General features: G+C 44.0%; 1 protein-coding gene across 3 annotated transcripts in view; it reads right to left on the bottom strand.

Annotated features, from left to right (window-relative positions):
• LOC308219424 (HMG box transcription factor BBX-like) overlaps positions 1-12,581 on the bottom strand; it is a 134,331-nt gene that overhangs the window by 22,085 nt on the left and 99,665 nt on the right. For 2 of the 3 annotated variants that reach the window (XM_080614340.1, XM_080614341.1), the window contains exons 9-12: positions 8,286-8,366; positions 5,240-6,152; positions 4,241-4,379; positions 1,086-1,234 (exon numbers count right to left, since the gene is read on the bottom strand). In XM_080614340.1, the coding sequence (XP_080470466.1) occupies positions 1,086-1,234; positions 4,241-4,379; positions 5,240-6,152; positions 8,286-8,366 (1,282 nt within the window). The remainder of the gene's footprint in view (positions 1-1,085; positions 1,235-4,240; positions 4,380-5,239; positions 6,153-8,285; positions 8,367-12,581) is intronic. The other variant, XM_080614339.1, reaches the window with a different exon arrangement.

The following is a 12,581-nucleotide window of genomic DNA, read 5'->3' as shown; positions in this document are numbered from 1 at the left end:
CAGCTGCTCAGTCCTGCATACTATAATGTGATTATTTGTGAAGTATTCAAAAGGCACAGATCTAATCCAGGGTCACCTGGCTAAAATAGCCATATTAGATGTGAAAACCTGTCCGTCAGTGAAACTAGCACAGCAGCAGAAAAGGAAACCAGCTCCACATTGTGAACTGTGCATAATGAGGGTTCTTTTGAGCATCCTTTTGTCTTGTACAATTACTGGTACGTCGTTCCTTCATTTGGTGATGCTTCTGTACCGCATGTATACATCAGTATCCCTGCCACAGTCTAAAAGTAGTTTTCCCTATGACATTCTCACTTCTTTACCACCTCTGCATCACAGGGTGTTTGTATATAAAACAGCCAAATGTGTCGTGAGTTTCTCTGACAGCCTCAGCAACGGAGCTGGCTATGGAATTGGCTGTCTTGTTCCCTAACTTTCCTTCTCATGTCGGGACACTTTTGCTCCAAACGCATGACAGGTAAAATCTTGATTAAAAAGAAAAGACAAAAAAGTATCAAACTGTTTCATTCTGAGCCCTCTGGCCTCATGTTTTAATCTGAAGAGCCTAAAACTACAGTGAAATGCAAACTGGCGTAAAATCATGTTTTGAAAGCTGTCAAAATGTAACCTTGTGATAACCTGCCATTTTCCCCCCATTTTCTCCTGGGAAAACTTGCCAAATTCACTTCCTTCACAAACAGTCACGTTTTTTGATAGTTTTCTACATTTTCTGATAAATATTGTGGAGAATTTTGATAAATCAGATTTTGATAAATTACATTTTTCGATAAGTAACTATTTTTTGGATAAATCAGTTTGCTATGAGAACTCCATTTCTCATACAGACATTCCTATGTCTCATATAGACATTTCTCATGCACAACCTCCAACCAGTTCTACTCCGCATGAAGATCCTGACTACAGCCTGAACGCTGACCCAGGTGAGAACCAACTAACCCCAGTGCTACCATTTTTCTTCCTTGACTTCATGCTTTTCACATAGAACAGTAAAATAAGAACGCATAATTCCTGTGCTTGTCATAGCACTGCTGTTGCTTAGGAATGTATTGCGCATGGTACTTTACCTTTGTTGGATTTTGGATGTTCGGAGGAGCCGCTTCCAACCTTCCTCTTTTTCCTTGGAACAGATGAATTTTTCCTGTCAAAGGTAATAGGACTGTATTGAGGGAGGCTGTTGAATTTCTTTTCAAATTCTTCTTCCAACTTTGCTAAGCTAAAAAGGGGAAAGAGGTAAGCGCACACACACCGTCAGCATCAGACTAGTATACATCATGCCAACTTTGGGATGAGAATGTACACTCTAGCTTCTGCTCGTGTAACTCAGAGCAAGCTGATTACACTAGTTGCATATATTAAAATCAGAATAAATAAATCAATGTCATGCTGGTGACATTTAGCTCTGATTGCTGCACAGACTCATAAAGGAGATCTGTCTGTTCTGTGAGGGGAATGAAGAAAGACAATAAAAACACAATAAATAACCAAACCAATAAAGTAACTTCATATAAAAGTCCTTACAGGAGAATGAAAACAACAATTCAAAGCAGAAGAAAAACGTCAAACTATTCAATCTACTGGGGATATTCTAAACCCTGGTGCTTTGGGTGGGAATTCGCTTTATATTTGTTCTGCGGGAACCCAACATTCCTCGTACTTCAGCCCAAACCGAACAACTGTAACTAGAACACCTACAACTCCAGAAACCCATAGACAGGGTACTACTGCTCCTAATAGCCAGATGAAAACAAACCACTCAAGCAGGATGGCATGGAATTCCTGGCTGTAATGACTACACTGGCTTACATAAGCCCTCTGTTCCAGGGAATTTTTGCAGCCAGAAGGAACCGTGTTTTAATAAAAGGCAGTGTGCACAGCTAGGCAGATTATAAATAGCACCATCAATGACAGGGGAACGATGACATCTGCTATTAGCCCTTTATTCCGTTCGCTATGGAAAACCTGAACTTGACTAAAGTTGTTATGACTGTTAGAAGGATGGCCCTTACACACCGTACATTTGGAACTATCACAAGAAACCCGGCATTTCTCTCTGCTTTCTGAAGCGGCACTTCAAACGAACTGCATTCTGAAAGCTTTGGTAGGCAGAATGACACTTCACTTTATCTCTGTAGTCATCAGTTCTTTCAGTAAGCCACCGTGTACCTTAAAATAGACCCTTGGCTCTTGGCAGACTACGTGCATGATGGGGTTGGTTTGTCATTTTGCTTGTCTGGGGTTTGCATGGTTTGTTTTGCTTTGAAATCACAAAGATACCTGGTATTAGTGGTGCTTGGTACTGCTACCTCCCTCTTCCACACAGATGCTCCTTGACAACCACAAAGCAAGCTGATTTTGTGTCCTAACATCCCTCATGCAATTCCATCCTCTGCCACAGCTTTTCTCCCATAGCCTGTTGCCACCTGCTCCAAGGGCATACGAGGGGCTACTAGCAAGGTCCAACCTTGAAAGCAGAGGAGCTGCCATCCTGGCTAGTACTTTCTAGCTGGTGTGACATGGAGGCAGTGCAGAGCGCTGCTATCATTATCTCAATCAATCAGTAAAACAAAATTCACATCATCATGAATGTTCAGAGCATCTCATGAGCCTGGTCAGACACACGCAGCTGAGCTGAGGTCTGCATGCCACACAGACTAGCCCTGCCAGGAGATACAGAGAGGCAGAGCGCTGCTTGGCAAAGGAGTGGGCTGTGCATGGACTAAGCACACCTGACAAGGACCATCAGCGTAGTGCAGCAACTACTGATGGACAAGGTAAGAGCACAGGGGGAGAAACACATTAATACCAGAGGTGTGAAGAGAAATGAGGCTGAAAGGTGATGCTGAAGGGAGAACAAAGAGTTAAGAGGAGCAGGTAGAGGTAAAAATGGCTCTTCAGGTAGCCAGATCACATCGTGCAAGGCACAGGGGTAATGGATACCTACAGCACTTATGCTCCTCCACAAATCACTGATTCTGCCTTCACAAAGTTCGTTAAATAGTGCTGATTAACGACATGACTTAATCAAGAATCGAGACTGTATTTTCCCCATTCAGCCAGCTAATGACGGTAGAACAGCATTTGTCAAACAAATTATTTACCCAGTTTTCTGAGCTATTTTGAATAAATCATTTGTAACTACATTGGTTTTGGGCTAGGAGAGGCATTCAGTTTTCACACCATTTGGCGTGAAAAGTTTTCAATCTTTCCATTTAAACCCCAAAAATATTTACGTAACTTTTACGCAGTGCACTAAAACCACAAGAAGAGTTCCATCGTTTTTACTTGCCTATTCCAAGCAAATAAGACTTAGAGCTTTTAACCAATTTAGTATCTTTGCTGTAAATAGAGCTGCAACTAAATTTCACATAAACTAGGTTATAAAAAAGGCCACCACGAGCCTGCACAACAGAAACATTACGATTTTAAGCATGAAGTGTGAAAAATCTACTCATTTGTAATTCATTTTCATCCTCTGAATTTAGATAATTGGAAGTCTTCAGGAATTTGCAGTTAAGTATGGATGGCTAAGGAGATTGATCAGCTACGCCTGTAGTTAAATAAATCTGTAATACTCTGACGAAGACTGTTATTAATGCACTAGAAAAGTAATTCTGGGCAGCCTTGCTAAATTTTAATGCATTTGTAATCATTAATTATTCTTCTGATATATTTAATTTCTTCCCTCTGTACATGAAGGGTTTAAATACCTTTCTTTACAATGGAAAAATGAGAAGTTTATCATAATTATTTGCCAATATGAGAACACTGTTTATTCTTCCTCTATAAGCAATCTCTCCAAGCGGGCAAAGAGCTGTGCTCTTTCTAGGCTAATTCTGTTTATGATGATTGAACACCTACACAGAAGCTTAAACACCGCTTTCGGAGCGCTCTGAAAATGCAAGTAACCTTCCTCCTCATCTCTTGAGTGGGTAAATATTGCACCTTTGTTTCCCCCACCTTCTTAAAGCGAGCACATGTCATTCACATCTGTTTACAGTAGTGTAAAGCAGGGGAGATCTCAAAGGAATTACTTTGATATATGAATACCAGGTACCTAGAGCATGACTCAGCCCAGGAGCGTTTGTAATTTTCAGGAATTCTGTCTAATTGTGATTATTTGGGTGCTGGATGCAGTTCACTCAGCTGCAGGGGAGGATTCATTCTTAGGTTACCCGGCTGACCTAACTACAACTTCGAACAGCGTTAAACTGCAACTTACCCAAAAACAAACTCTTCCTTTGGCCTAGGCCTTTTCAGTTTCTTGTTCCCACTTGTCCCACTTTGGGAAAAAGCCCAGTTTTCTTCACTCCAGCATCCTTCATGATCTGAGGAGTTGCCTTTTCCTGAGCTTCTTTTTCCTGGGATGAAGGCAGAAAATTGTTTCTCATCTTTAGAAACATGCGCCAGAACAAAGTGGCTCAGAAGGAACTTGGGTACCCATTCAGTACTGTAACCTATGGTGCTTGAATGTCTTGAAGGGGTAACAAAACATTTATCTATTTACTTTAAAGTGGATAATGCTGATTGGCAACCCCACTCCCCACCCTTTTTCATACTACCTGTGAAGTCAGGATCTCTTGAGGTATAAAGGAGGAGAAAAAGGTAAGTAGATTTACAGTAATAAACCTCCCTAAATTACAAGCATCTTTTTCTTGTCTGACTGTTCTAATTACACATCTACTAACTGGGAAAACACATTTCAGGGCATCTCACTGAAAGCTTTCAGAAATCATCTCAGATTTATCCTTCCACAAGGTTCTTGCTCACCACCTACAGCAAACCAACTGAACCAAAAGCACAACACATTTGCCTCTCGTAGGACCAAGCGTTATGCTCACAAACCACCAGTTGTTTATATAGAAACGAGCTCTTTGTTCGGGGTTGCATGCTGCACAGGTCCTGCATAGATCTATCAGCAGGCTGACAAATGAACCAACAAAGCCTTTGGTCAAAAAGCTACATCACAGATCATGAAAGACAAAAAAAGGAGAGGTTAAGAGCCTGGGAGGCAAGCAGAAATGGCAGGGCTCCAGAAGGCCTACCCTGGACCATGGAGTCCTTCCCCTCCACCTGCCCCCAGCATCTTGGGTGACCAGAAAAGAGCATTCCCATCACACGCTGCTCAGACTCCAACATAAACACAGACTTTTGGCTTTTCCTCCCACTCCAGGCAGGCTTTAGCGGTTCTGCTGTAAACGAAACACTCAAAGCCACCCACCTCTGTCCACGTTAGCACGCAGAGATGTGAGCATGCCCTCTGACACCAGAGTTTTATAAAGAGCACCTTTGCAAGACCTCTCCGATTTCCTGGAGCCACAGCTTTCTATCTTTTTAACACAGTCACTGTCCTCAGTTTTGACCTGTTCTGGTAAGCTTTGGGGTACCACCTCCTCTGTCGGGGTCAGTGGTTCCGCTTTAATGTTATCAGAAGCCTCGCACGGTTCTTCCTTGCTGGCTGCAATAGTAAGGAAATCGGGAGGCTTTGATTCTTTGGTGGTCTCCGTGGGTTTCTCCTTGGACGCTTTCTTGTCTTTCGACTTCACTTTTTTCTTTGGTGATTTGGAATCCAACGCGCTTTCCTTCACATTGGAGGCAGGACGGGGTTTTTTGCGGGGAGTTTCCGCCAGTCTCTCAGCCCCCCAGTCCCCCTTCGCAACGGCTTCAATCGTATACATGACACTCTCAATGTCCGACTCAGAGGACTGCCTCTTTTTACAGGCTTTCTTGGGGGTGGATTTCTCATTCGTGTGCCGCTCCAACTTGCTCTTTTTCTTCTTCTTCTTGATCTTTTCTGGCTTTAGCCCGAGGATACTCATGTCAGCTAGTGAGAGCTCTGGAGAACAGCACATGTGATCCTTTGTGCTGTCGTTTCTCTCAAAAGGACTAATCTCCATTGAGAGACTGGTAAAATCTCTGCACTTGGCAGTTTCTGATTCCTCAGCTTTCGCCTCATCCCGGTTTTGCATTCTCTTGATCTCCAATTGTTCTGGTTTTCCTTTACAGGAGTCTTTTATCGTTTTCTCCAGTTCTGCTTCCATTTCCTCTGGAACTTCCCCTCTCACATCTTCCGGTGCTTCCACTTTTGTTTTCCCAGGTTCTTTCACTTTTACTCCTTCTGAAGCAAGGCACATCTAGAACGAGTTTAAAAACAGCCCCATGAAACAAACGCCAACTGTTAACACTACTTACCTACGTTATCAGGAGCATTACACAGGGAATCTCTCTGGCATCTTAGCTCAGGAAAGCAAACTATGCTAAAGGACAGTACTGAAGAACACGCTGAAGCCCTACTGAAACTGATGCGATGACGGCTAAGTGCTAGAATAAAGCTGGTGGGTTCCACTGCCTAATAGAAAAGGACTCCAGCTATCTCAGTGGTGTTTCCATGATCATTCAAGTGCCTTTTATATAACCCTGAAACCCACTGCTAGATAGATTTTCAGAATACCCTAAATGGAACAATACATTATTTCTCACTATTGCCACAGACAAGCTACTTGAAATCTCACATCCATACCCCCTTCAACTCCCAAATGTCACTATACACCATCTTTTCCTCCATTTTCCAAATGGCCCTGAAGGAGAGGGTGAAAGAAGTTAACTGAATCTCAATAATGAGGATCATTTTCTTTTACTTGAATGTGCAAAACAGTTTGGAAGGGAGTAAAAAAGCCTTCCAAATCTTCTCATGTCACAGACTTATTTTGCAAGGAACTGCAAAGCAGCAGTCGTTGCCATGGTTATCTCCTCCTGGAGATAACAGTAATGGAAACCAAACCTCTCACACTGTCTGAGAACAGCGATACTAAAATACGGGCTATAAAAGAGGTCCTCAAACTGCCAAGTTCCTGTAGCTCAGACTTGGGAGATCCTCTTGGTTTTGAATCACCTGCAAGCTGTGCTGACACTGCTGGGATAGTCCTTCAGAGCGCAAAGCAGTGCCACCTTCTGCTCAGCCTCCCTCTCAAAGCCCCTCAGCTGAATTCCTACTGCTAACGTGTTTTTAACACAAATGCCACCCAAACAGCAACCTGGAGCAAAAACAGATGCAAGAGGCTTGCTCTGAACCAGACATCAGGAGTGCCCCTATCCCACAGCTCAGCCCATGGGCCACGTGGTCAGTATGGATGTGCCCTCCACATCACTGGGTTATATTCAGGTCGGTTTTAGATGTCTCAAGTTGGCAAGGCATTATTATTTCCTTGCAAACTAAAAATATCTCTTACGCCAATATACGCCTGAGCATAACACAGTACACTTCTGAAATGCCTGCTGCAAAGGGTAGAAACTCCTGATCTGGTTCAGGTCAAGCCTGGTTGAGCATCGGGAACACTGGAGATCGTGTTTCTATTAGGTGTCTATTAGGAAGCAGAGGAGATTATGCAGACGAGAACCCCACAAACTATGCTGAGATGGGTTGCTGGTACTTAAGGTACTTCTGTGACATTTTACTGCACTGCAATGTAGACACAGCCTGTGATTTTCAAAAGCTAAAGGTAAATCTTGAAAACAGCTCACTGGACGCTGATAATAATTTGTCAACTCAATACACACATCCCTCATCGATGGCTTTTGGTTTCTTCTTTATACCTTTGCTTCTGCACGAGCCAACAGAACAGAGGGCTGTGGATGTGGCTATAAAAAAGTGACTTCTGTTTTGTGAGCTCTTTGCAATTTACAAAGAGCTTAGAAGCAAAGAAAATGCAACGTTTCAGTACGCAGCCATTGCTTTTAACTGCTCCCAGAAGGAGGATGTGCTGAGAGTATCACAGCAGAGTTCCAACAGAAGTTATGGAGCACTTCAGGAAACAGTAGGCATGAAAAGCAAAAATCAGTGAAGGCAACTAATGACCTTCCACAGGAATTTGTAACGGCAATACCCTCACTGAGTAACAGACTAACCTGGCTCTCTCTCTCTCGACTCCTTGAGCCCCCCATCAAAACCAGTCAAAACCCCAAAGCCTAAACCAAGGAGTTTAAACAACTTCAATGGTGACTGGAAAGCCCCTTTGCTACCAGGGACTGGTACTTCATCCCAGCTGCAGCACAGACTCTCAGAAGCCTTCAAACTGATGGTATTAACCCTGGATTACCAGGCAAATCTTCACTTGTGGCACCCAAGCCACAATAATTTATGCTTCTATAAGCAACAGGCTAATTATAAGTGTAGCACTGTTCCGCCTTCCAGGCTCGGGCAATCAACATCATTAACTTCTCCGCCCCACTGCACCTGTGGTAATTAGTCACCAGTGTTTTAATACTACCTCTGCCAGCTGAAATAACGCTGATGCTCCACATTGCTTTGTTAAATCAGAAGGAACCGAATGTGATGTATTTGAAGAAATCTAAAGGAAAAAAAAACAGAGGGGGAGAAGAGAAAACCGTTATTTTCCCAGCGCAATTCTTTCCTGTTTACCAGACAACTTCTGAATGGATTATGTCCTCCCCCTTCCCAGAATTCATTCATAAGATCATTACATTGAAAAAGAAGCGCAGACCCGTGCACGCTGTTACAGGTGAAACCTGCTCCACCATTGCTCCGGTGGATAACAGCACCAGACACCAAGGGTATTTGCAGATCTGGGAATCTTCTTGTCATGACTTCCCTTGCAGAGCGGGATGAGCTGAAGCACCTGCTACCTCGCACATGAGCGGACGTCAGCAGCTAAACACCAATCTGAACCAGCAGGCAACCCAACCGGTGGTGGCTTTGAAGGCTCAGGTGGACATCTGATGCACAACTGGAGTTCTAGGGACCGGGGAACTACAGTGTATACAACCTTTTAGCTCCCCTTATCCCCCCAAACTACAGTTTCCGTTGCTCCGAACCAACACCGGCCAACAAAGTGGATTTTGTAGAAATCAACCCCTCATTGCCACCGAGGAAATAAACAACAAGGGTTAATGATGCTGCCTCCTGGAAGCTGCAGCTCTTCACAGCATCTCCCAAGCGCTGCCTGTTACAGCTCAAGTCTCCAAAGCGACCTCCGTGCTTCGTGGAGGTGATGCAGAGCCCCACCACTGCCTCCCTGCACTCCCCTGCCTCCGCTCTGAAGGATGAAGACAAAGCATGCCTTTCGGCACAGCAAGAAACTGAGCAGAGCTGATTAGCAGCGGCCTCCCAGGCTTCAGCCTGCACAGCGGCTGCTCCAACCGCTTTAGAAACTTCAGCTATCTTCTACAGAATTCAATGACTTTCTAACCCACTTCTGCGTTTTATGCCTTCACCATCTGTGAAATGCTGTGAAATACCACAAAGGAAGGCACAGGGAAGGCGGGCTGGAGGGGGAGAAGATAAAACTGGTTAATCCCTGTAGCAGAGAGATGAAGGAGGAGCAGAGCAGTGTGATGCGCTGAAGCAGACAGGCTCCCACGTGCCAAACCCCTGCCACGCCAGCAGCATGGAGACAGCAGTCTGGTCCCCTCCAGTGCACAGCATCTGTGGTTTGGAGCTACGGCGCCGTGGCACACGAGTCTGCCAAGTGAACTTGCAAGCCTTGAGGTGACGATGAACACAGTTTATTTGGGGTGCTCCAAACCAGGTCCTGAACTGCTATCTGAAAACTTCATCTGAATCTCTCACATTTCATTTATCCAACACTACAGATAGCAGGTATCTCCAAAACTGGAACGAAATAAAGGTCCTACAAGAGTCAGCAGCAAGCAGGATGTGCTTTGCACATGTGCCATGCTTTTCTCAGTTTGAATCAGAGCCTTTAACATTCATTTTGTATTCTAAATCAGGTCTGTGGGAACCTGAGCAGTCACTGAGAGATCACAGAAAGGTTTCCAATGTGCAGCTTCACTTTTGCTGCCAGCTGCCATACAGACTCTGTGGACAAGCATCAGTGAACCCTCCAACGAGGGCTTCTCAAGCTTCACATCACAACTTTCAATGCTGACTTCCCAAAGTCAAGCTGCACTCAGCAGCAGCCTTAGCCCGGCACAGCCCTACTCGAACCCTGCTGCTGTCCTGTCCGAGGACACCTCACAAACTTCTGGTGTCTCTGACTAAATATTACCAGCCTTTTTGCTGTCCCAGGGCTGCAAGGGCCAAATGCCCTTACGGATCACTGATCACAATTAGGTGTAATCACCCTTGCATAAGCACTGCTGACAACGCAGCACACACAAACCCTCCTACTGTGAGGGACTGCCTGCAGGGTAAGGCAGGTTTTCCTCCACTCATGTAAGTTCCTATAAAGTCAGATAATAGCATCTATGGAACAAGGCATGAAATTTCAGTGCTTCCATTCTGTTTCTTTTTTTCCCTAAGAGATATTAACCTCACCAGTAAGAATATGCGGACGGATGAGAGGAAGGAGGGGGCAAAACCCCTGTGCGAGTCAGGTGCTAGGATCCTCCCTTATTTACCTGATTACAACATGTATCTTCATCTGTCAATCATCAAGAATAGTGTCTGCACACCAAGCCTCAAAGGTTTTTGGGTGATTAATCCATATCAAAGAGCTGTATTCATACATACCCCATATCTACAGGGTTGTATTCAAGACTCTCAGAGAATTTCTAGGACTCTTGGGAAACCTGACCTAGTATTCATACCCTTTTGGAGAACAGACATACACATCTTCCCATTGTGACGCTAATGGGTATAACTCTACTCTTGCCAACTGGAAGAGTGCAGACTTCCCACAATGATTCACCAGCTCAGGACTTGACAATTGGGAAGTATTTGATGAGATCTAGGTTTTAAATGAACAGTATTTCAGTGGGACACAGGAAAGACAGAAGGGAAGGGAGAACAAACCATGAAAACCCAAGGAGTTCGTTAAATTGGTTACTTTAAGATTTTTCTGGCAGAAGGTGCTACTTCATGAAAGTGTTTCATGTACCATCCAGGAAACACTTAACAGGCATTTAGGTCAGTGGGACACAAGCAAATACAGAATTCCTTCCTTAGATTAGGCTCGTGGATTCTCTTCTGTTTGTACTGTCCACAGCCAATAATCTATCATATTGTATGCTTTGAGGCAGTTCAGTGAACTTGCTCAGGACCCCCCTAGAGCAAGTGTCTTGTACACTGCACTTTGCAGAAAGATGGCCTCAGCTTTTCATCCTTCTACTGTGATAAATCCTCAGCTTCTAATGATTTTTTCCAGTGCAATATGAAAGGTAGAAAAGGGACAAAAAAAGATCCCCACACTGCGGTATAACCTGCGAACATGCAGGGATATTTTGCCTCCTGACGCATCATGTGAGGAAAGAGCAAAGAATTGCATTTTGACAAGCAAATGGCTGCTCCTAACAAAACCAAGGTGAGATCCTTGTAGTACTAACGGGAAGGCAACATTTCACTTCAGCAGGAAAATTCTCTTCCTAGTCAAGAAAATAAACTGCAAGAGACATAAACGTAAGGATTCATTCTGCTGATGCTGCTGGCCAAGCATCAAAAGCAGGAGATGACCAATCGATCACCTCTCGGGGGAACACAAATCTCATTCCCTGGCTTACCACCGCCTTCTAGTTTTTATTAGAACAATCAGAACCTGCAGTACTACAACCGCAAACAGCCCCTTTTTATGTAGAGGTTGAACTTGGGGATCATTAGGGGCAAGTTACTGTCTTTTATTACAATGCAGGTCAGCATTTCAGCTACTACATTATTCTACTTTGTGTAAGAATCATGTGCCATGGTACCACATTTTCATTTCCCTCCTAAACCGGGTATTTCATTTCAACACAGCTCTTTACTGATTTCAGCATACAGACGAACAGCAAACATATTCATCTATTTTACATCGCAGCTTGACCAGGGAAGGTTACAGCTTTACCTAAGGGAAGGCTGGATATCAGAAGATACTGACTAGTTCTCACGCTCCTGATTCCAAGGTGCTTTGACCAAAAGTTGTCAAGGATTCAAACCTTGTGCTTAGCACAGAAATAGACAGAAAGGGTTGCCTGCAAGCCTGCTCAAAGTGAGCACGTGAGAATGCAACAAGGACAAAAACTCAGGCATGCATTTTTCCTCAATGATGGTAACCTGTAGGACTTGCAAAGGAAATTCCGCCTTGCCGCATGCAAGTTGGGTTTTTTTCATTAAATCACCTAGAGAAAACCTTCCAAAAAGCAGCTGAAAGTGAGAAGTTTGGGGGTTTTGGCTTCATTCTCTTTTTAAGATGGTTAAAAAAGCAATTTATTGCTTCCACTCTCTGGAAGCATTTTCTCCGTTTAATAACGAGAGTTTAGCTAAGTAAATCCAAGAGGTATCCTTGTTTCTTCTCAATAAAGGAATCATCACCATCTGTTCGCGTTTGCCAAACACACATCCAGTAAGACCAAGAGAGCAAAGGGTCCCATCTGCTCTGCTTCCCTCACATGGCAAGGAGGATGACAGCAACCAGCCCATGTGAGCAGACAGCTTGCAAACAGCCACCGAAGTAAGGAACACAGCCCACTGCTCTGAAATCACTGGCCTATATAAGGGCTTTCCATAAAGGTGCAAATGAGAAGGACACAAGTAGGAGCAAGTATCTGCAAGAGCAGAATGAGAAAGCCAAGAGTGCAACTTGGCAACACTCTGGGCTTAAAAAAACCTCTTA

This window comes from Psittacula echo (genome assembly GCF_963264785.1).
Source record: "Psittacula echo genome assembly, chromosome: 3".
Taxonomy (NCBI): domain Eukaryota; kingdom Metazoa; phylum Chordata; class Aves; order Psittaciformes; family Psittacidae; genus Psittacula; species Psittacula echo.
Note: the sequence above shows the minus strand (reverse complement) of the source record. Positions and strands in the feature narration are given on the sequence as shown.